General features: G+C 45.4%; 3 protein-coding genes across 11 annotated transcripts in view; all 3 read right to left on the reverse strand.

Annotated features, from left to right (window-relative positions):
* ZBED6 (zinc finger BED-type containing 6) lies at window positions 1-5,793 on the reverse strand. The gene has a single exon (XM_034767287.1). It carries the CDS (start codon window positions 4,535-4,537, stop codon window positions 1,361-1,363), a length of 3,177 nt encoding a protein of 1,058 aa, XP_034623178.1. The 5' UTR covers window positions 4,538-5,793; the 3' UTR covers window positions 1-1,360.
* Window positions 1-6,016, reverse strand: part of ZC3H11A (zinc finger CCCH-type containing 11A) — a 28,760-nt gene extending 22,744 nt beyond the window's left edge. The window contains exon 1 of one of the 2 annotated variants that reach the window (XM_034767290.1): window positions 5,880-6,016. The gene's annotated coding sequence lies outside the window, so the exon portion shown is untranslated. Of the gene's footprint in view, window positions 1-5,860 lie in introns of both variants that reach the window. The other variant, XM_034767289.1, reaches the window with a different exon arrangement.
* Window positions 6,017-11,744: 5,728 nt separating this feature from the next.
* Window positions 11,745-22,224, reverse strand: part of ATP2B4 (ATPase plasma membrane Ca2+ transporting 4) — a 107,145-nt gene continuing 96,665 nt past the window's right edge. For 6 of the 8 annotated variants that reach the window (XM_034767302.1, XM_034767300.1, XM_034767301.1 and 3 more), the window contains one exon: window positions 11,745-20,611. In XM_034767302.1, the coding sequence (XP_034623193.1) occupies window positions 20,306-20,611 (306 nt within the window). In that variant the 3' untranslated portion in view covers window positions 11,745-20,305. The remainder of the gene's footprint in view (window positions 20,612-22,224) is intronic. The other 2 variants (XM_034767304.1, XM_034767303.1) reach the window with 1 other exon arrangement.

Genomic DNA, 22,224 nt, shown 5'->3' on the forward strand with positions numbered 1-22,224 from the left:
TAATGTTCTCTCGGTGTGCAATTAGCATATATTAGATACAGGGTAGTTTTGCCAAATTTACTTTCACTAATATCCTCCCGAATTCAATGCAATTTCAAAGTGTGAAATGCTTCCACATAAACCAGAACTTATTTCTTGGCAAGTAACGGACAATGCCTCCTGGTCTGTCTGATAATGTGTGCTATTTTTGATTATTTATTTCAATGGATTTGCATATTATCTTCTATACTTCGGCACATACTTAGTGCTTTTCACACAGTCCAGGGTTTGAATTATCACTGAAATTATACTACCAAGCAACTCAAGCCTCTCAGTTCTGTACAAGCACTACAAATAAAAAATGTTAACATAGAAACTAGACTTTAAAAAAATAAAAAATAAAACATTTAAATAACTTTAGTTAGAATAGCAATTTAAATACTACAGAAAAATTGACTGAGCTAACCCCTTAAAGCTTAAAATAAATGAATAACTCTGGCGCATTCAGCAAGCTTGCATCAGAAACTGATTAAGAATTTCAAAGCCAATCAAATCCTGAATATTACACTGGTGTTCACATTGAGATTGAGCTGTGGTTCACCTTGTAATTTCATTTTGTACAGGAGCTTAGTTATATCAAAACAATAATTAGAGACCAGTGAGAAGAAATAAAAAGCTGGGGTCACACACTTCACCCTCACTAAAGGAAGACAAGAATACAGTGAACATTTGCCCAGTTCATTTTAGAGCCCTGTCTTTCTCAACACTGAAAAACTATGTTAGTCACTCATCCATCTTTTCAGTTTGCCAGCCAGCATTAGTCCGTGGCCTTTCAACAGTATGCTGGGATTATGGGGGAGAGAAGTTCAGAGAGGGAACATTTTTATACCTTAATAGGTGTCATAAGGGAGCACTATTCAGTTACTACTGCCAGCACCATGCTTATCAACTACATACCTACCTAGTGCTCTTTATGATTTTAAAGCATGAATCCTATTTTGCTCTCTCTTTATTATTGACCTGTTTTTGTATTTTTAATTATTTTTAAAAAAATAGTTATTTTCATTAATGTTTATATTAAAAAACCTACGTGGTGTTTAATAGGACAATCTGAACACAAGATCAGGAGCCAGGAACTCCCAAATTTTAATCCCACCTTTCTCACTAAGTCAGATGTCAGTTTTCTGGTCTACAAAATGGACATAATGCTTATTTACCTACTTCACGGGGGGCATTTGGAGGATGTTGTAAAGTGCTCTTAAGATGGAAAGCACAAGAAGTGCTAGATATTAACAACCGTACAAGAACAGTACATAGCAGCACATGTCCCAGCACTTCAAATGGTCCAGAGCGCAGAACAAACTGAAGCTACCAACTCTGGCTAAAACATCTCATCCTCGCTACTCTGAGTGATCTCATCCTCTGTGTCAAAGCCCAAGGCCAGAGTGGAATAGTCATAATTAATAGTTTTTAAGTTCATTTTAAGGAACATTAACTGTTCAATGTTGTCAAAACCTGGACTAGCAGAGTGTTCTGAAACGAGGTGTCTGGCTGTGCTGAAGACACATTCAGAGTGCAGACTACAGGGAGGGCAGCTGAGATACTGAATAGCTACTCGGGTTAATGCAGGCCATCTTCTCAGTTTCCCCTGCCAGTAAATCAGGGGGTCATCTTTAACTGTTATCCCTGAAGACTCATCTTGAAAATACTCTTCTACTACTGCTGCAGCTGATGGGCACAACAGCCTCTTCTTGCCTATTAAAGCTGCACCACTCGAAGAGAAGCCACTGAAGGGATCTGAACCAGAGTAATCTTCCTTAAGGTGAAAAGCAAAAGGATCGGTTCCTATAAGGGATGAATGGCCTGATACTTCTGTAGCTTCCAAGGAACAACCCTCCACTGACGTGCACATATACTCAGATACTACTTCAATAAGGATCTGTTTATAGCTTATCAAGTCAGTACCTTGAGGAAGGAATTCTTCTAAATTGTCTTTAAAGCAGGGATCTAATAAAGTGGCCAAGATGTAATGCTCAGATCTGAGCACGGTGCTCAGTCGGGAGTCAGTTTCAAGCCTCAGAGACAAGTCATCCACCAGCCCGAGAGCTACAGTGGCACCTTTGATTTGAAAGTCTTTTCGCATGTTCTGCAGAGTCAAAAGCAGGCGGCGAACTAATGGCAGCACCTGACTAAGACCTGCAGTGCACATACTCACTTCCTGAGTGGCTTCTTCAAACGGCTCAAGGATGTCACACACGTGAGCCATCAGACACCACTGAAATGAGGTGAGGATGATCCCATCCACCCTCCCCACGTGGTGTTGCATGGAATAGTCATGCACTGCCTTCTGCTGCTCTAAAAGTCGCCTCAGCATATAAAAGGTGGAGGTCCACTGGGTGGCTACCTCCTGCTTCAAGTTGTGCTGCGGAAGATGGTTTGCATGCTGGAACTCCTGCAAAATTTGACGGGCCTTAACAGAATGATTAAAATGATGGCAAATCTCTCGAGCAGCTACTAACATGCTCCTCATGCTTTTGTGCTCACGGAGGAAGTCTTGAATTACTAAACTTAAACAATGCATAAAGCATGGCACTTGGGTAAAGTCTCCATCTCTCACTGCATGCACAACATTGGCAGTGTTGTCAGAAACTATGAAGCCAGGGGTGAGGGAATTGGGGGAAAGCCACACACCGATTTGGTAATTTAGTTCTTGTAAAATACTGGCTACTGCATAATCTTTAGCAAAGCCAGTTACACAAAGAGCTGCCTGCTTCCTACAACTGGGAGTTTTGCTGGCACTGTGAGAGGAAGACAGCAGCATTTCAAAAGACACCCAATGTGCCATCACTGTCAGATAGTCTGTGGTTGGTTCATGGGTCCACATGTCAATGGTTAAGTGAACTTTTTTGCACTCAGCTTTCTCCAGAGCCATGAAAACCTTTTCTCTCACAACACTGTATAACCGGGGCACAGCCTTTGTGGAAAAGTAAGTTCTAGATGGCAGCTGATAGCCTGGTGCCACTATCTTCATGAATCTCTGAAAAGCAGGGGTAGAAAAAAATGAGTAGGGTTGCATATCCTCAATAATCAATTCTGTAATAGCCCTATTTATCTGCTGTGCAACTGGAATTTCATGGTATTTAATTTTCTTCTCAGTAGTGGATATTTGAGAATCTTGCGGAGTCCCAAAGTTGGGACTTATGACCTTTCTTTTACCAAGCATTGGCTTAGGAGATAAAGTTGGCGCATGGACACCCAGGCCTTGAGATGTTAAACTGTAACCGGCTGTAAGTTTATCCCTCCGAGATGAGAAATAGCTTGAAAAGCTTCTACGACAGAGAAGTGACAAGTCCATCTCCCTAGGACCAATAGAAAAATCCTCAACTGTTTCCTCGTCTACACCGTTACCCATAGTGCCATTAGATTTGTTGGCCATGGCCCAGTGTACAGGATGCATGGCCTGCAGATGCCGTTGCAGCGTGGAAGTGCCAAGGTGAGTGCCGGGTCTGCCTCGACTGACACTCTTTTTACAGACATTACAAACAGCCCTGCAGGTATACTGAGGATCAATGTAGAAGAAGTTCCAGACAGCTGACGTCTTGGTCCTGGTTCCCGGCATCAGGACGCGTTTGACAGTATTGCTTTCGATGAGAAAACTCTCTCGGTCTTCTCCAGATGCACCAGAAACGACTATTGCTGCGGCTGCCCTGGCTGCAGTCATTGCGCCTGTGGGACCCACATCTTTGGCAAATTGTTTTGAAAGCTCTGGTTTTCCTGGGTATAACTCGTTAACCTGCAGTCCTTTCTTTCTTCTTTTTTTGTTGGAAAACTGGCCCAGTGCCTCTTCCACACTGCCATTGTGAAAGTGAACATTGGGAATATATTCCAAACTCCCGCTGCTGCTCAAACTGCTAAATCTGCTATCAGGGGAGATTGGTGACACAGGCACATTAAAGGCATATTCTTCCTCCCCTACACCGCTTCCACCAGTAGCACTTATTTTATTAGCCATGGCCCAATACACAGAATGCTTTGCCTGGAGATGCCGCTGAAGCGTCGATGTGCCAAGGTGGGTGCCTGGCTTGCCACGGCTGACGCTTTTTTTACATAGGCTGCAGATGGCACGACAGGGGTACTGGGGATCAACATGGAAGAAGTTCCACACGATGGAAGTCTTTGCTCTCGTACCAGGCAACAGAACCCGTTTTACTGTATTGCTCTCGATAAAAAAGCTCTCTCCATCTTGCTCAGGAGCACCAGGCATGACTACTGCAGCTGCAGCACAGGCAGCTTCAACAGCACCTGCCGGTCCCAGATCTTTAACAAACTTTTTAGACAGCACCAGTTTTTTATGGTGTGGCTTTCCCTTAGTCCGCAACCCCTTCTTTCCTTTATGTTTGGCAGGTTGCTCCACCCCTTCCACCACCACTTTATCGTCATCCTCAGTGTCAGAGTGGGCACTGGGAATAAATTCCAGACTGCCGGCACTACTAAAGCTGCTGCACCTACTACTGGGAGAGACAGGGGAGACTGGCACACTGAAAGAATATGCACTCATTCTCTATTTCCAAAATTTATGCCAGAACTGGGAGTAATTTTACTATGGAATTATTGACAACTGATCTTGCCCACTTAAGTGATCTTTTCTTGAGTGTCTGTAGGAGTCAACTTCCTCTTGAACCAGTTGCTTGAATGGGTACTATTTTAAGAGGAAAAGGAACAGAAGGAAGTACCTCTACACCAACTTTTTCCTGAAATGCTCGGGTATCCAGTCCCAAATTTAGCACCGTCTATTAAGCCTAATCAGTTGTATACACATCCAACTTAATCGCATGCCATGGTGGTAGTTCCAAGTTCCCCTGTTTCAAAATTAACTATTCCCAGGATATTTCATTTTTATAATCAAATAACACAGCAGTCTATTCTGAAAATAAGGTGCACAGCTCAATCCCCGAGTGCAATGTGCACTCGTGCACCCCAAAGCACCAGTTTCGGGAATGATTTTCCGACTCCACATACTGATAGGTATGATATGAGGAGCTATTTTCGTATTTTCATTCTCAATTAAAAATCAAAGCTGATGGGAAGGGTTTTGTTGTTTGTTGGTTGGTTTTAGGCAGCCAAGGCCAATATCAACAACAATTTGATTTTGTGTTTATTTTTTTTAAACGAGCTAAAGAAGAATTTAAGTCAGCTACTGGGTGCATCCAGAGTTAGTCTAGATCCTGATTTCAATCCCTTTGGGGTACTGTGTGCAGCCTGCAAAATTAGTAATTGACAGCAGGTTCCTTGTAAGTACCACCAGAAACGGGAAGCACAGCCTTTAAACTCTGAAGACCTTTTTGTTCTAAAGGGAGCCACCTACACTGGAATCTTCTCTTTGCTCCACTTAACATCTGGGGCTGAGCCAGGGACTCTCCTTTCCCAGGAGCCCACAGGGAGCTTGGGAATGGGAAGAGACGGGGCAAATATTCTTCACTGACGTGCCCAAGGGAGGAGAGGGACAGTGCCCTGGCAGTAACAGGGGGCCTGGCATGGGAGGAACTCCCTCTGCAGCCCCAAGAACCGGCCCCAGGGATCCTGCAATCTCAGCCGGAAGTGTGTGTGTGTGGGGGGGGGGGGTCTCCCCTACTCTCCCTCTTTGCCAGGGTGGGGGCGGATTTACCCCGAATCGGAGCCCCCCGGGGGTCCCCGCCCCGGCTCTCTAGGGCGCTTGGCCCCAGGCTGAGGGAGCCGCCAGGGGAGGGTCCCCGGGGCCGGCAGGGGGGATGCGGCCTGGCCCCCAGGGGTCGCTCCGGGGGGGGGGGGGAGCAGAGGCCCGGCCTCGGGGGCTGGTGAGGAGCCGCCCCCGGCCCTGGTGCTATTAACGGGCTCTAGTTACCGGCGGGCGGGGACTTTACCGAATCCCAAGGAGCGGTCGCCTCCGTCGCGGCTGCTGGGTCCCCCCCGCTCCGCTGACTCCTCTGTCTCCGGGCCGGGGGCAAAGCTCGGGCCACCCGCCGCCGCTGCCAGCCTCAAAGATGGCACCCAACACCAACATACGGGCACTCGACCCGCCCGCAACTAACATGGCGGCCGGCGCGGCTGCGCCAGCCTCACAAAACAACTCCCAGCATGCAGTGCGGCATCGGCCCGCCGGCGCCCGGGAAACGGCGTCGTCGTTGCACGCTGGGAGACGTAGTCTCCACGAGCTAGGTCAGAACACGGTGGCGCGTTGCACGCTGGGAGACGTAGTCTCCACGAGCTAGGTCAGAACACCCTGGCGCATTGCATGCTGGGACAGGTAGGCTCACAATCGGGGAACGGAGAAAATGACGCAGGAGCAGTGCATGCTGGGACTTGTAGGCTGACTGGGAGTATGGCATGCTGGGCTTTGTAGGCTAGGCAGCTGACCCAGTTTGTACCCCGTCTGCCCCGGGCAATTGCAGTGGAGAGCATCCAGAGGTGGGCCTCCATTTTTGAAAATAATGTGGCCCTTAATTAACGACGACTGTTGCACCATTGCTGCCTCTCACAGTTTTATTGTGAGTCTCCGTAGCTGGTGGTGGTGTAAAAGCTCCAGCTCTTGGGGTCATGTGATTATTTTTTAACATCTTAAGTTTCTAGCTCTTGTGTTTGTGGAGAAAAGCTTGTACATGTGAGCCCTAAAGGCTCAGACAATAGAAGGCAAATATCAAGGACCCCAACAATTATTATTTAAAAATCTGATGATTCTGGAGTGGAGGCTGAGCTATGATTTTTGGATGCTTGCAGTAATATTAGTCTTGTTGTGTCTCCTGGCATCCCACCAGAAAATCCCCCAAACAACAAAAACATCAAAGACTGATTTTCACAGGTGCTGAGCACTCGGAAGTTCCTACTGACTGCAAATTGGGTTTGGGATGTGGAGCATTCCTGAAAACCAGGGCCTTGTATAAATGGTATGTGGAGAAAGAGTGATTTCCTAGCATGTCTTTGGAGCAGAGATCATCTTTATGTTCTGTGTTTGTACAGTGCCTAGCACAATTGAGTCTTGGGCCATGACTGGGGCTCCTAAGCACTGCCCAATAAGTTATTAATTACATTATAATATCTTACTTTGATGTAGATTTATAAAGCCATAAAAGTACTCTTGCATGTTGCCACATTGACTTCCCTGGGCCCAGATTTAACCTGCAGAGCTTTGATGCAAAGGCACATCCAAATAGACATGGATGTTCTGATACTACTAGAACAGGATTTAAGCTGGAAAAATAATATTTTTGCTAATTCAAACCAACTATCATTAGCCAAATTGCAAAAGAAAAAGGAAAGAGGGAATGGGAAGGAGAGTGAAAGGGGAAAAGGAGGAGGCTGAAAAGGGGGTAAAGGATGAAGGAGGGAAGGGAGAAAGGAATTTGGGAGGAGAGACAGGGGTGCTGGGTAAAACAGTCACCCTCTCCCCTGGCTGAGCCAGCGTCACCTCTTGTGGGGTCCATGCTTGTGCACCCCCTTGGTACTCCCACATCCCCCAGCCTTCAATCCATTTCCCCTTTGCGGGAAGAAATTGACAAGCATTCACTCTGTGTGTGGAAGGGAGCGGGGGGAGAATGTGGGCGAATATGGTTATTCTAACAGTCAAATCCAAACGGTCAGGCAGCAATTCCAAACCCAAGCAAGCAGAGGGAATAGCCAGGAGCTCCCTCCTCTCCTTGGCTGGCTTCCCTGCTCTGTTTTTCTCTCCCTTCTCACTTTCTCCCTGTAGCCGTTGGTTTATTTTGCTCCCTGTCTCTTTCTTTCCCTCACGTTCACATCCGTGACTGCTGCCCCCACCTCGACCTTATCTGACCCCCAGTTAACTTCTCACCCGCCCTCTCCCAATCTTGCGCAGACCTTGTTGGGTGTCCAGCTGCCTGACCGCTGTTAGCCACCATCCCCAACTCCCCAAAGCCTCCCATTGTGGCAGGTAGTGTGGTCTCAGAGTGAAGGCACAGGCCTAGAAGCCCTCCCCACTGCCCTGCACCTTGTGTTGTCATTTACACCTGTGCAAAGTAGGAGGTGAGTGAACACAATTCTGATCTGGCAGCATTGCACGCTCACTTTGCGCAGGTGAAAAAGATCCCACAAGGTGCGAGGCAGTAGCGAATCAGGCCCTTGGATTCAGGACTCCTGGGTTCTATTTTCACAGGCTTGAGGCGTGTCCTTAGATACCTCACTTCTCCGGTCCCTCAGTTTTCCCATTTGTACAATGGGGGGTGATGATACTTGGCTAAATTCATTACTGTTTGATAAAGTGCTTTGTGATGCTCATAGTGAAGGTGCTTTCTTCCAAAGGACAGGAGCCCGATGGCTTGGGGCATTTAATTCTAGGCTGGACAAAACTTTAGAAAAATATTGTGCAGAGAACAATCCTGGAGTCAGCTACAATGCCATGGAGTTCTCAAACACTTGCGTAGCACAGACCATATCTTAACAGAGGGTGGATGTCCTGTGGAAACATTCCCTCCCATTCACAATCACGCAGCCCACTTCCCGTCCCAGTGACGATCAAATAACACCAGTGACCAGAACAAGTGCTTATGTGGGCAAGTATCTTTGGGAAAGCATTTACGGGTTTTTTTAGCTTCTTCTAAAGCAACGGAGCAGCAGGAAATGAGAAGCCACCAGCACTACTGACCAGACAGGTTTCCATGGACCATCACTGAATGCTCTGCAAGCCAATGGTGGTCAACAGATCCTAGCTTGGGAGCCATTAGACTTGACACCCTGATCGGTGCTTTCCGTCTGTGGTGATAAAAGGGCAAAGTACTGGAATATTTCTCTCACTAGATTGAATTAGCGACATGGGGCTTTTAAAATGTGTGACAGAGATTCACAAGGCAGGGATGCAACCGAATAGAGCAGGAGCTTTCAATGAACTCTATGCAGTTGGATAAAGCTGTTGATTAACAAATGCATCTGTGGCTCGTGACCCTGTCTGACCCTCTCTGTGTGAAATTGCTGTGGCTGTGAGCAGAGTTGGACCCCCTTCACTTTAAACAGTGCTGGCAGGGCCTTCTCTGGGATGGACTTTGGAACATGGAATCGGAGCACTGGAGGGAACTGTGAGAGATCATCCAATCCAGTCCCCTGCACTCATAGCAGGACTAAATATTATCTAGACCATCCTGACAGGTGTTTGTCTAGCGGACTCTTAAAAATCTCCAATGATGGAGATTCCACAACCTCCCTGTACATTTACCCCTTGCCTGTCAGAGCCTTTAACAACTTCTTGGGCGCCCACACACTGCAAAGGTGCGGGAAACTTTTCATGAGCGATTTGGGAGCAGATGGGCAGGAAATAGGGGCTGGATATTATGGCCGTTATCTGGGGTGCTTGCATTAATGACGTAGCAGTGTTGGAGTATTGGCGGCTTGACACTGTTGACAGTTTCCTTAATAGTTATTTTGATTTTTGTCCTTTCAGTGTCTTGAAAGCGGCTTGCCTATGGGGTTGGTGATCTGCAATCTACCTACATGAATCTTAGGGCATCAATTCAAGGAGCTCATGGTAACACAGGATATTACAGTAGCACAGTGATGGTGTAGGCACATACAGCACCTAATTGACCTGCTTGGTGTGCAGAAACCTGAGCTACATGCTGAGGGTTATCTCCTCTTTTTCTTGGAGGGCTGTGGGATATTTCATTCACCCCTGGGCAGCCCACCTGCTGCATCAGAACAAGACCGGCAGAGGTCCGTACTATACCTCAGGGCTGGACTAGATGGCCTCTCAAAGTCTTTTTCTGCCCTGCCTTCCAATGAAGCTATGCACAAGCTCAGACTGGATGATCAGAATGACCCCTTCTAACCTTAAAACCCATCACGTTAGTTTCCTATCTCCTCTGACAGACCAGGGAGGAGAGCGGCAGAGCAGGGAGCCTGCCTTTCAAGTAGCACAGGTGGGTGTAGCATCCCATCTGCTGTTGAACAGCTATCAGCTATACCCTACATCAGTGCTTCTCAAAGTCGGGCTGCTGCTTGTTCAGGGAAAGCCCCCTGGCCGCGTCCGACAGCACATCCCAGGAAAGGCGGCCAGCACATCCCGCGGCCCGCGCTGCTTCCCGCAGCCCCCATTGGCCTGGAGCGGCGAACCGCGGCCAGTGGGAGCCGCGATCGGCCAAACCTGCGGACGCGGCTGGTAAACAAACCGGCCTGGCCTGCCAGGGGGCTTTCCCTGAACAAGCGACGGCCCGACTTTGAGAAGCACTGCCCTACATAACGTGTCATTCCCTCCACCCATTGCGCTTCTTTTCTCCTGCCCCACAACCCATTTTCATGATGTGAAAAAAAGATCAGCTTAGCTAGGGTGATGCCATAAGCCTTCTGCATGCCAAACGTGCCTGTACGTCCGCATGAAGTCTAACTTAGATGGCAAGACTACCTGGGTCCTGGGACCCATCCCATCTTATGCACACCCAGGGCATGACAAAAATAGCAATGAATGTAAACTGGCTGCCTTGCACTAGAGGAGAAAGCTCTGGTCCTAACAAGAGCTTGTTTTCTGGGATACGACAGGAAGCACTGGAACTGAGGGAAGGATGATGTTTTATTCTCTACAGCTGATATATTGGAGGGGCTCCTCCATTTTGACATCCACTGATGAAGCCCTGTTTAAGTGCAAATAGATGAGCCAGACTGGATAGGTTTCCCTTCCCTACGCTCATCAGCCTTATTCTTTAATGAGTTATCTAAGATTCTTCTTCCTTCAAACCCAAGTGTAGCCAGGCTAGAGCTACCAACTGAGGCATCAAGCAGTTGCATCAGAAAAACCAACACTGGGCCTCCGCACGGCCACACCAAGCACCACCGGTTAGGCCCCGAGGTCAGCAGCAGGGAAAGGTGTGTGATTAATTGAAAGATAAAGAAACAAAGAGACCAAATTTAGGTGTTCACAGCTGAAAAGAGGGGAATTAAAAGGTTAGGAAATAAAACGTAACCAGGAAGCAAGGACAGAGATAAGAGACAGGAAAAGACAAATGATCACAGGGAGAAAAAGCTTCCTGGAGTTTGTGCACCCTCAGGCCAAGCCTGATTGCTGGCCACTACTGCCTAACTCACCAGCACTGATCCCTCAGACTAGACAAGGGCAAGCTAAGCTAAACCGCACTAGGCTCAACTGATGCAAACTCCAACTTGCCCATGTCTACACACGGAATTGACATGTTAGCTCATATGATGTGAAACTCAGCCTAGAAAAGAATGAGCGGGTTAGCATTGTTTCAGCTGGTGGTTGTGGTTAACCCTAGGGACCATATGAATGCTCAGCTGTATTTTACACATGGTGAGGGACATGTTTAACACAATGTGCTTCCCGAGCATTGACAGGCCTTTAGAGGGAGTACGACTAGAGCCATCGATGACAGCCAATGGCTGATTTGGGGTGGCTGCGTACAAACAAACTCTCAGAGAGATCGCTCAAGGTCCCATTGTCCTGGCTGTAGCCCAGTAGAGCTAGCGATTTCAAATGCAGTGCTTCACACTGACCCAACTCATTCCAAGAAATAACCCAACGGGTCAAGTTAGAGAGAGACTGAGCATGGTGTTAATAAAAGGGCTGCTGGGGAGTAGTCAAACACATCTGTCCTGTGCATCTTAGGCCCGGCCTGCCTTGGCATACGTCCACATCTCTCCATGCCTACAGGACTATGAAATGAGAGCAAATACCAGCCACACACAGACAGCCACCCTCTTTCCCCCTCCCACCTTTTATTATTTTTGGCTTGACACTGATGAAGCCCAAACACACCAGGAAGGAAATAAATGGATGACATTTTTGTATCTTTTTATTTACAACAGGATTAAAAAATGCTTGCCCATGAATGACTGATGGCCTCCCATATTCAGTCTGGCTTTGTCAGAGACACACTGTGGAGGACCATAGACGCCGACAGACACGGAGGACAGAAGCAGTAAATACTTAGCACTGATATCTAATGAGGCTTTGCTTTTATTTTTATTTTTTTAAACCACAGACTAAGGCAGTGAGTCGCTGGGTCAATTTTTTGTTTGTTTGGCTGTTTAAAGCAGCAAAAGTTCATCACTTAAATTAAATCACGACCCCAGGCAGGCTGCAGGAGTTCTCGATCAACCACCCCATTCAGTTAATGAAGACTGAGGTAGGAGGCTCTTGTGAAATGGAGTTGAGTCAAGGCCCAAAAGCAGTTAGCAAACTAGCCAAGGTAGCGAAAGTCTGGCTCGTGAGGTAAAAGCCCAGGAAATACTTAGCTCACGCTGTAACATGCAGTGGGAAGTAGACACCTGTATGCAGCTGGGAGCCTTTTTAAATCAGTTGTTTTCTTTTTAGAAAAAGAAGTCAGTTTTAATTCTGGCTTCACTTTTCAGAGGTGCTGGGCCCCTTCCAGCACCCATTGACTTTAACTGGAAATGGAATCACAGGTGCTTCGCACTTCTGAAAAGCAGAACTTTTCCTGCAGCAGTGATATTCTTCTAATTACACATGCCAGCTGGTGCCAGTCAAGAGCTCAACCTAGCTTCATTGAAGCCAGTGGATTTATAGCAGCTGAGGATCTGGCCTATGGGTTTAAGGATTTGTCTACATGGGAAAACTGACTGGCATAATTATACTGATAGTTATGCTGGAAAATTTCCCCACTTATGCTGGAATAATTGTGCCTTCTTTCTGATTTTGCCTGTAGTACTTTTGAAGGGTTTAAATTAAATCAGAATAAAGGCACTTTTCATCTGGAGTAAGCGTTCATATGGAGACATTTATCAGTGTAACTAGAGAGGTATAATTATGCTGGTAAATTTCCTCATGTAGACTAAACCTAAGGAATCTCACCTGAAATTCAATGCTAAGATTGGCTATGCCCACCCATAAAAGTGATCACCACCAGGGGCTTGTCAACATAAAAAAAATTGTACCACTAACTACACAGATACAGTTATACCAATAAAAAGGTGCTTATACCAGGACAGTTTATTCCACTAAGTGAAGGCAGAATAAGCTATGCCAGTATAACTACATCTAGATTGGGGCTTGTTACTGGTATAATTTCAGTGATAGGAAATCACCCCTCCCACTGAAAAATTTGTATTTGTACAAAAACTGTGCAGGCTAAGCCTCAGAGAGCATGGCCCTTCCCGTGAAAGGAACTTAAGTGATGGAGTAATGAAGGGCCCCCCTGACCTACCAATTTCAGCGACATGAAGTTGCTTGTTTCACACCAAATCCAGGTCATGCTACAGCTCTGTGCAAAGCCATTTATGTTAAAGAACAGAACTTTTACCCTATTTATCCACCCCAAAGCCTAAGGGAGGAAGGCCCAACTTGTCAAAAGGTGTAAGGAATTAGGTGCCTAAAGACCTTTGAGGATCTGGGCCCAATCTGCTGAGCTTGTATCCTGATCTCTCTTCTCCACTCAGTTTGGGCCCAACTTTGATTGAGACGCATAGAGTCCAATCTCTTAGCCTTTCCCAATCACACACAAGTTTGGCTACTGTAGGACTGCAACGTGGTTCATCAGTGACCCCATGCCAGTGCCTCTGCAGCTGGTAACCTGGCCCCATTACAACGAATCTTGGTAGAACTAATTGCAGTGGAGTTCCCATCAAAGTGGCAGGATGGAAATAGGAGATGCAAGCTCAGTAGGAATAATGATGTTGCTCCTATCTGCCAATGCCCAACCAACCAAATTATCGCCCAAAAGGAGCTACAGGCCAACACAGTAACAAGGAACAGACATTATGCACAAAAATGAGAGACTGACAGTGTGAGCCACAATTGTTGGCATGATAACTGGGTATGGGAAGAAAACCAACACCACACAACTACGTAAATTAGCATCGCAGCTGCTGTTCAGAAAAAACTGACTAGGTCCATAAACCACTGGGAGCATTTGTGCTGAATAGCATCCAATCAGAACCAGCTTTTACTTTTAACAATAAACTACATTTCTGACTGTATCTTTTAAACCCAAAAAGACAGGCCTTAAGGGTTAGCTAGTGTGTGATCCCAAAAAGAGGTTAAATATTTGACAGAACACCACTGGGAACAATGGTGACCCTGCCAGGAATTTGCATTACAACTCCTGTAACCACTTCTCCCATTCACCTAAGCTCAGGTCTAAGCTTAATTCACATCAGTTGATTTGCTGGTCTCTAAGACAGCGGTCCCTAAACTGTGGGGCATACCACTGAAATTGGGGGGGGTGCACAGGGGGGCCCAGGCCAGTCCCAACAGGAGGCATGAGGGAGTGCCACCCAGCCCTGCTCCGGCCCCAGCTCTGCCCTCATTCCCACAAGTCTCCACCTCTAGCCCCAGCTCCGTCGTCAGCCCACGCTCCTCTCCTGAGCGGACTATGCTGTAATGAAAGGGGGGCGGATATCAAACCACATGGTCCTAAAAATGGTGCAACCCCTGAATAGTTTCACTTGTGGGAACAGTTCCATTGGTTCTGATAGACTACTCAGATTAGTAAAGCCATTCCTGAGCATAAATGCCAAAGGATCAGGGCTTGTTTCAGCTACATCTTTTGATAAATTTCGAGTGCTAATTGCAGTTTGAGACTCCAGCTCAACAAAACACTTAAGCATATGACTAAAGAAGGATGGACTTGGATATTTAAAGGGCTTTACTGAATTGAGGTCAAAACTAGAAAGCTGCAGTTCAACTCCATTGCCATACTGCAGTTGGAGACAGCTTCTGGAGAGACACTGTCAGAGGAATAGGAAAATGTCCACATGGCCATATCTGTGAGAAGACATTAGCTTTGGCTAGTATTTGACAGCTGCTTCTGGACCTTGCTCGAAGATGGTAGAAGTCAGAACGACTGAAACAAACGGAGTTCAGTACAGTCACCCACAGCTGAAGAGGGAGATTGGAAAACCTATTAAATAAAATTGTTTTCATGGTGTGAGATTGAAACAAACAAAACACCACCAGTTTCCACACTACAGCTTTGCTCGGAGGTGAGCCTTTAAGTGCAACCCTTCGTCTCAGCGTCAGTAGATGATCAGTGACTTCACAAGCTGGTAGACATACACTAAGGACAGCACAGTTACATGGGGGCACATTTTATTCTCTCAATGCACTCGCACATTGTTTCTGCTCAACAGCAAAAGCTTTATTGATTCAAAACATTACCCCTTTGTTTCCCCCTCTATCTTCCGTTGTGTAGTTTCCCCCTGCCCCTTCCATTTCCAATCACAGCGTTATCTATGCTTTGAGTTCCAAATTCTCCCAGAAGCAGCTAGTTGACAATTCATTCAAAAAAGTATTTTTTCCTCCCCAAGAACCATATAAATTACATGCAAAACATTGTACATAGAGATTAAATAATATCAAAATGCAAATACAGATCAGGTGCACTTTAAGCTGGACTCTAGGATATGGCAAACACACCAGGGTACATATTGCTTTGAAACCACCATTGTTTTTAATGTCATGCATACCACATAATAGTCAATCTTTTATTTTGTCATTTTTTTCTTTTTTTTTTTTTTAAATACAAAAATACCAGTGCTTATTATACTAGTTACTGAAAAAAAGAAACTCAAGTTCAAACCTGCGTGCTCTTTTCAAAAGAAAGATTTTGGTTATTTTGTTTTGCTTTTTTTAAAGAGAGTCAGATAAATATATACAAAGTGTATATTTCTGTATATATATTTATTTAGGGTTAGGAAATAAACTAAAGGCCATTTTAGCCATGGACTTTGCTGAAAGGCTAATTAACTTAACATCCCAACCACAGCCCCCTTTTTGGGGGGGCCAGCAGGGACATCAGAGGCAAAAGCACAAGAGGTCAGACAGCCAAGAGGAAGAGATGGGCAGAATTACTGACAAGGAAAGGGAAAAAGAGACATCACTAATAGGACCGCACAAGTCACAAAGCAGCATTGGTTTTGACCCATAAATTCTAGGTAAGCCTGAAGGAGTTATAGTCCGTTATATCAGGCCAAAGTTATATTCACCACAACTATACTTAGCTTGTTCTTCTCTCAGAAAGATTTACTGCGGGAATATGTGCGGGGGAGTTGATTTTTCAGAGCACATTTCAGGAGATCCTTAAAGATAGCTCAGCGAATTGGTAAATTCACAAGGAGGTGGGGACAGCAGAAGTTGAAGTCATCTAAGACTTTCTCACGGCACAAACAGAACCTACCATCACCCTTCCCCTCCTCTTGGGGCTGTAGCTCCCAGAGACAACTATCAACAGCCATTTGCCACAACACACATGTGAAGGCAGAAAACCTGGGGACACATGAAAAGCAAAGGCCTTGACTGTTGGGGAAAAATAAAATGAGTCTCTGCCTGGTGGAACACTGGAAGAAGTCACTATAGCAACCGATCTTGAAGATCCCTTCCTCACAGGGCCTGAGCCAGAACCCATTGAAGGCCGTGGGAGTCTGCAGTGGGCTTCGAATTGACTCTTCCCCGGCATGATCTAAAGTTAAACCCGCTACAAGTCGTCCATGCTCCCCACAGAGAAAGCTTCTAGATGAGGGACAGCCTGAACATGTATCAAAAGGAAGTATGTTCCTCTGCCCCAGCTCATTTATTTTTACAGCCTACCCATGGCTAAAATTCAGTTTAGTATTTTTCCTTCTGGAGATTTTATTTTTCTTGTTTTGTTTTAATTTTTTTCCTTAAAAACTTATTGCACAAAACCTTTGAAAATTAAAGTCAGATCCCTGTGCAAACAAACACCCCCTTTCCAAACCTAATCACATGATAAAAGCTCCTACAAATGGATATTCACCATTGCACACAGGAAGTGATGTAATGTCTTTGGTACCAATCTGCCACTTGATTTAACAAAACAAAAAACAGACCCTACCCTTAAGAATTGGATGCAAAATCGTTTAGAGTGTTTTAATAACACAGCATTCCAAGGCAAGTTAACACGTATCACAGGATATTACTTCATTTCCTGTCTGACATGGCACTATCTGTTTAATTTTTTCCCTCCCACTCGTCCTGTTGGCAGTAAAAAATAAAATAAAAACCTCTCTCCATCTTTCAAGGCATGGTTTAAGAAATTCATTTAGGCTACCATGCCTTTTAAATTGAAAGCACCATCTCTTTCTCTCCCCAGTTTAAGTTTCCTCAATAACTTAAGCCATAGTTAACTGCTGCCAGTTTATCACTGAAACTAAATAGAAAAACAATATTTTACATAAAAAAGTATGCACAATAAACGCTTATACTTTAAGCAACCAGCCATACCAACATAATTTATATAAAAAACAGTTCTGTGTAATCCAACTAACTTTTAGTACAAAGATGGCTGCTCAGAGAAAGGAAGTTGATTGGAATCTGACCAATCTTTAAGTTACCTGTCACTTTAAACTGCCAGTCATGTGATCACATTCCATTGCAGACACATGACTTACAGCTTTGTTTTTTTCCTTTAAACAAAATACATATGGCTGACTTAAAAATATCAGTTTCTGATCTAAAGAAAACTATATTTTTTGCATAATATTTATATATAATTATTTCCCCCCCTCCTACAATTGAAACTAGAACAAAAAAATAAATTGACTAAAAAGGTAGACCAGACCCTCATGGTAACCTGCCAGTCACAGAGACTTCTGGGAGTGACTTTTTAAGCGTTTCCAAAGTTCCCCCTGCCCCCCCCCCCCAAATTTTTTTTTTTTAAACAGGTCCGAGGTAATAAAAAAATATCAAAGAAACAAAATCAGTGTCCCCCAAAAGTATTTAATAAATATTTACGTAAACTCCTAAGAACACCGTATTTTCATCTGTTGTGGGTTTTTTTTTGCAAGTATTTAAAATAGAAAAATGATCTTTTAAGCAATGTAAGCTTTAAAACAGAAAAACGAAAATCCTTTTCTCTTTCCTATCAGATAGGTCATGTAAGAGACCAAGAAACAGCTAAATTTCCCCCTTAATCCCTCCCAATTATAGCTCAGATGAAGAATGAAAGGAATGAAGGAAGCAGGTGGTTTTTTCTGGATGAAAGGGGTGGGCTTTGATTTGCAAGTAAGATGCACAGTGGTGGTGATTTCTTCTTGGTATTGGTAGTTTGTGGAGCCTAGCATCCCCTCCTCTTTACTAGCCATGGAGCAGAAGACCCTGTGAGAAGGACCTTTCATTGGTCTACCCTGAACAGATGTGGAATGAAGCGTGACAGCGCCAGGGCATGAGTCAGTGTTGGGTTGTTTAAGGAACACTTATTTCTTGGCAAAGTACCGGGCTCCCAAGTGGCAGACGGTGCTTTGGGCAGTGCTTGGAAAAGGCACGGGAGTTTTTGCTGTGCGTTCTTAAAAACAAAAAAACGAAGAAAAAAACCCCACACAACCTTCACTCGCTCATTAAGATATTTCTGCTTGTTAGGAAGGAGGCTGGGCAAGGCCCCCCTGTCCCTTTTTGTCACAAACCCTTTAATACAGCCAGTTGCAAGTGGGTTCTCTCTCTGCTTCCAGGTACAGCTTTTAATTGAATAAGTGTTGGATAAGGGGGTAAAATAGGTAACCTTCTACAGCATTTCTCCATGACACCAATCTAGGGCCAAACTCTGAGAGGCACAAAAAGTACCCAATGAAGTCAACAGGAGTTGCAGACATCTCCCATCACTCATGATTTGACCCTTTCTTGGCATCACAAGTGAGTTTGCTCAGAACTATTTCATTGAGTGGCTTCCCAGATGATCAAAAGCTGAAGCCCAGGCCTCTCACCCTGCCACAGCCTAAATATCAGGGGACAAACCTAAAAAACCCCAAGAGACACATTAACAATTAGCACAGGACACCCTGGAACGGATTTCTCCAGAGTAAGTTACATTGGCTATGACCTTAGCTTCACGGATCATCATTTCTTGCCTCTGCTTGTAGTACTGAGATGCAACAAGATCCAGGCAAGAGGGGAGGCAAATTAGGGTTTAAGGTGGAGAGGGAACCATTGTGACAAGGGAGAGTGGGGCAAAGCCTAGCTATTAAGCCTCCTCTGAAGTTCTGATGAAGGAGGTGTCCTTCCCAGGAATAAGACAGCCATGTTATAGGAGGATGCCCCTATTTGCAAACGGCTTCATCCAACCCTAGAAAGACACAGACAGGACAATTCCATCATGAGGCGGGTATGTACACTGAATGGGATTGTGCAGATATGGCCACTGCAAATATGGCTTCCCCTACTACAGTCTCTTCTCTTTCCTAAGGGACCTGCAAAACCCAGCAAGGATGGGTAGCCTTAAGTTGCCCCAGCGGTTCCATGAGCAGCGGGCAGTCGATTCCCATCCAGACCCCACCACTGCTTTGAAATAGATGTGCAGCACGTGGTATGTTCTTTGGGATGAACCTTAGCCGTGGCTAGCCTCACTCCAGGGCCAAAGGAATATTTAAATCTGACAGTTTAAAAAACAAACAAACAAAAAAGAAACCACGCAAAAACACCTCTGCTCACCAAAGTGGTTCAGAAATGATTTGCTATTAAATTACGCATGACTCTTGCCGACCATCGAAAATCCTGCCGACCGATATAATACAGTTCAAGAGCAAAAAGATGCATTTAAAAAGGTCTGCAGAAAGTAAGACTTCTTGTTTCCAGTCATGGCAGTTCTTGGAGAACATTCCCAGCAATGGTGGCAGCATCTCCCGTGGGGCTTTGTAACAAAGCAGGGTCTTTTTCAAATCATCTCTTAGCCAACATATTTAAGACTCTTAAATCACCCTCCTCCCTTGTTTTTAATCACAGTTAGCATGTTGGAAACAGAGAGACACACACATACGAAGACAGAAAAGTAGTAAAGGTTAGGTACCATTTTTTCAAGGTGGAAGACTGGTTTACATACTCTAACCATCAGAGTCTCCCGCAGGGAATAGCTGTTTGGTTTTTCCCTTTCCTCCTCTTTAACACAATTCGAGATTTTTTCCCCCTGTTCAATTTTTAAATCTGTACCTTCATGCTGCTTCTCCCCCCGCCCCACAGTGTGACGTTATCGGGGGTCAAATCCCACAAGCTAAAAGACCCCCAAGTCACCCCACAAATGCACCTTCAGATGGCGAGCGTGCATGTAAGACTATTTAAGACAATCTGAACCTTTTCTTTGAACATGCATTTTTCAAAATGAAAAACCCCTATGGACACACGGAACTTGACTCAAGGAGAAGAAATATCAACTTGGCTGTTTCCCACCTGGGCAAGTACCCACTGCAAACTGCTCCCTCCCCCCTCCCCAACCCATGGTACTCTGGTTCCTGCCACTAAATCATAAAAGGAAAACAAAATAGTATACATATGAGCAGTTAACATGAAGTGACCACTCTGCAATATCAGTTATTGGTGCTGATATCACACAGGACTCAGGGTGAAGGAAGTGAAGGGGGTAGCAAAGTTCAAAGGTCAAACCGATGATTCCAGGCTGTCTAAGGGGCTTTCAAACTCCAGGACGGTGTTCTCGGCTAGATCGCTGTCCACCGCATTGTTATTTTGGTTGAGGGAGAAGGATTCACCTGGGCTACTCCCACCTTGGTTTTTGAGTCCGTCAGTCTTGGAGTCTTCTTCTGCGTCGTCGAGGAATGGGGATTGAGGCTCGTCTTCCTCCATGATGAACTCAGGGTGAGTTGAGAAGTTATGAATGGAGCTTCTGGATTCGGGTTTCTTGAGGCCTTCATATAAAGAGCTACGGAACGCATTCACCACTTTGATCTGTCAGGAGGTTGGGGTGGAGGGTGGGGGATAAACAGAGAAGAGGTGAGAGGCGGCCATAGGGAGATCTCAGGAACTTCAGGTGAAAAATAAAAAAAGACAACATCACCACTACAACAATACGGAACAAAACTCAATAAAAATAAGAGAAACTATGGGAAACTACGATGGCCACATGGATCAAATTCAGGAGTAGGTGTGTGATGGGGCAACCGACTATGGGGCGACTTCAGAAGCTGTAAGAAAAGACAAACATTTCCAAACAGATCACTTTGAAATGAATGGAAATCAAAATGCATTAGTTCTGGTGCGTGCGCGCACACGCTTCTGTGCATTTGACAAAAAGACAAAATAAAAGTGGAAGTACAACTCAAAAGAGAGGTGGGTTAGACACACAGTGATTTGGCTTCTAGGCAAATGGGAAGTGATGCAATTTTAGTTATTTATTTATTTTTTGTAAACCTATAAAAAGGAATCAGTTTAAAGGTGTCATGGCTTCATCAACTCCGCGTGGAGCAGCAGATCCAAGCAGATGGCACTAACAACAAACGTACCCAGCTGAGCATGCAAGAAGGAAACCAAAACTGTGCGAGTTTCCACGCTGTAGCCTAGACTCTGGTCAGGAGCTTTCGATCCTTGCCTGTGCCAACACGTTTAAGGCCAGCGTTTCCAAAAGCAGCCGCTGCTTTCAGGTGCCCCTCTTGACATGTGTCGGACCTGGCTTTCCAGAGACATGAGGTGCCCACAGCTCCCGTTCGCTCCTACAACAGTCATGGGGGCTCAGCACTTCTGAAAAGCACTTCTAAGGCCCTCTGCATCTCAAGTTGGGCAGGATTTATAAAGGAGCCTAAGGCATCCCATTCACAAGTTCCTCACGTTCCTTTGAAAATCCAAGCCTGAAAGCCTACAGCTCTCTCACCCCACCCTGCAGTCAAGTCACAGTTTATTCGGTCACAGGTTTAAGGTCCAATTCACATTTTCAACACACAAAGGTGAAGCAGGCAGCGACCTGGTAACACTGCATTTTTGATGATGGTGACTTCTCCATGGGCACACTCACCCCAAACCCACGCGTGAGCGTGCGATGTAGGTCATTCCACTGCAGCCAATGCACAGACATTGGGTGCGGAAGATCACATCCGTTCCCGTGAGTGACTTGTACTCAAGGAACACTCAGGCATATGCATTCTAAACGTCAATTCAATTCATGCATCCTCGTACGTTTAAATGGCTTCTGTATGGAGCTGACAAAACCAGAACCACTACTACAAACTCTCTCAACCTTGAGAGGTCAGAGAAAAGTGTTATCTGGATCCAGATTGCAAAATAAAATGCTACCCACCTGTTTCTCCCCATCCCCCAAAAGTATTTCTAATTAACCAGTGGCCACATTCCTGAGTCCCATGCTGTCAGAGTGGCATGCCTCACATTGCATGAATTACTCCTGTCCACAGCTCCCAACCTTCCCCAGCTAACGGGCGCTAGTGTGTGCCAGGGGTCATGGAATTGCAGACACTGCTTTAGCTTAGACATCAGCCTGTCAGCCCTCATTGAAAGTTACATTCCAAAGATGTTCCTCATCATCCCATTACAGTTGTGACCTGCTGCAACCT

The sequence above is a fragment of the Trachemys scripta genome, chromosome 4 (genome assembly GCF_013100865.1).
Source record: "Trachemys scripta elegans isolate TJP31775 chromosome 4, CAS_Tse_1.0, whole genome shotgun sequence".
Classification (NCBI taxonomy): Eukaryota; Metazoa; Chordata; order Testudines; family Emydidae; genus Trachemys; species Trachemys scripta.

What these genes read in the sequence shown, in the direction of transcription:
- ZBED6 (XM_034767287.1), bottom strand. Translation starts at nt 4,537, where the DNA reads ATGAGTGCATATTCTTTCAGTGTGCCAGTCTCCCCTGTCTCTCCCAGT.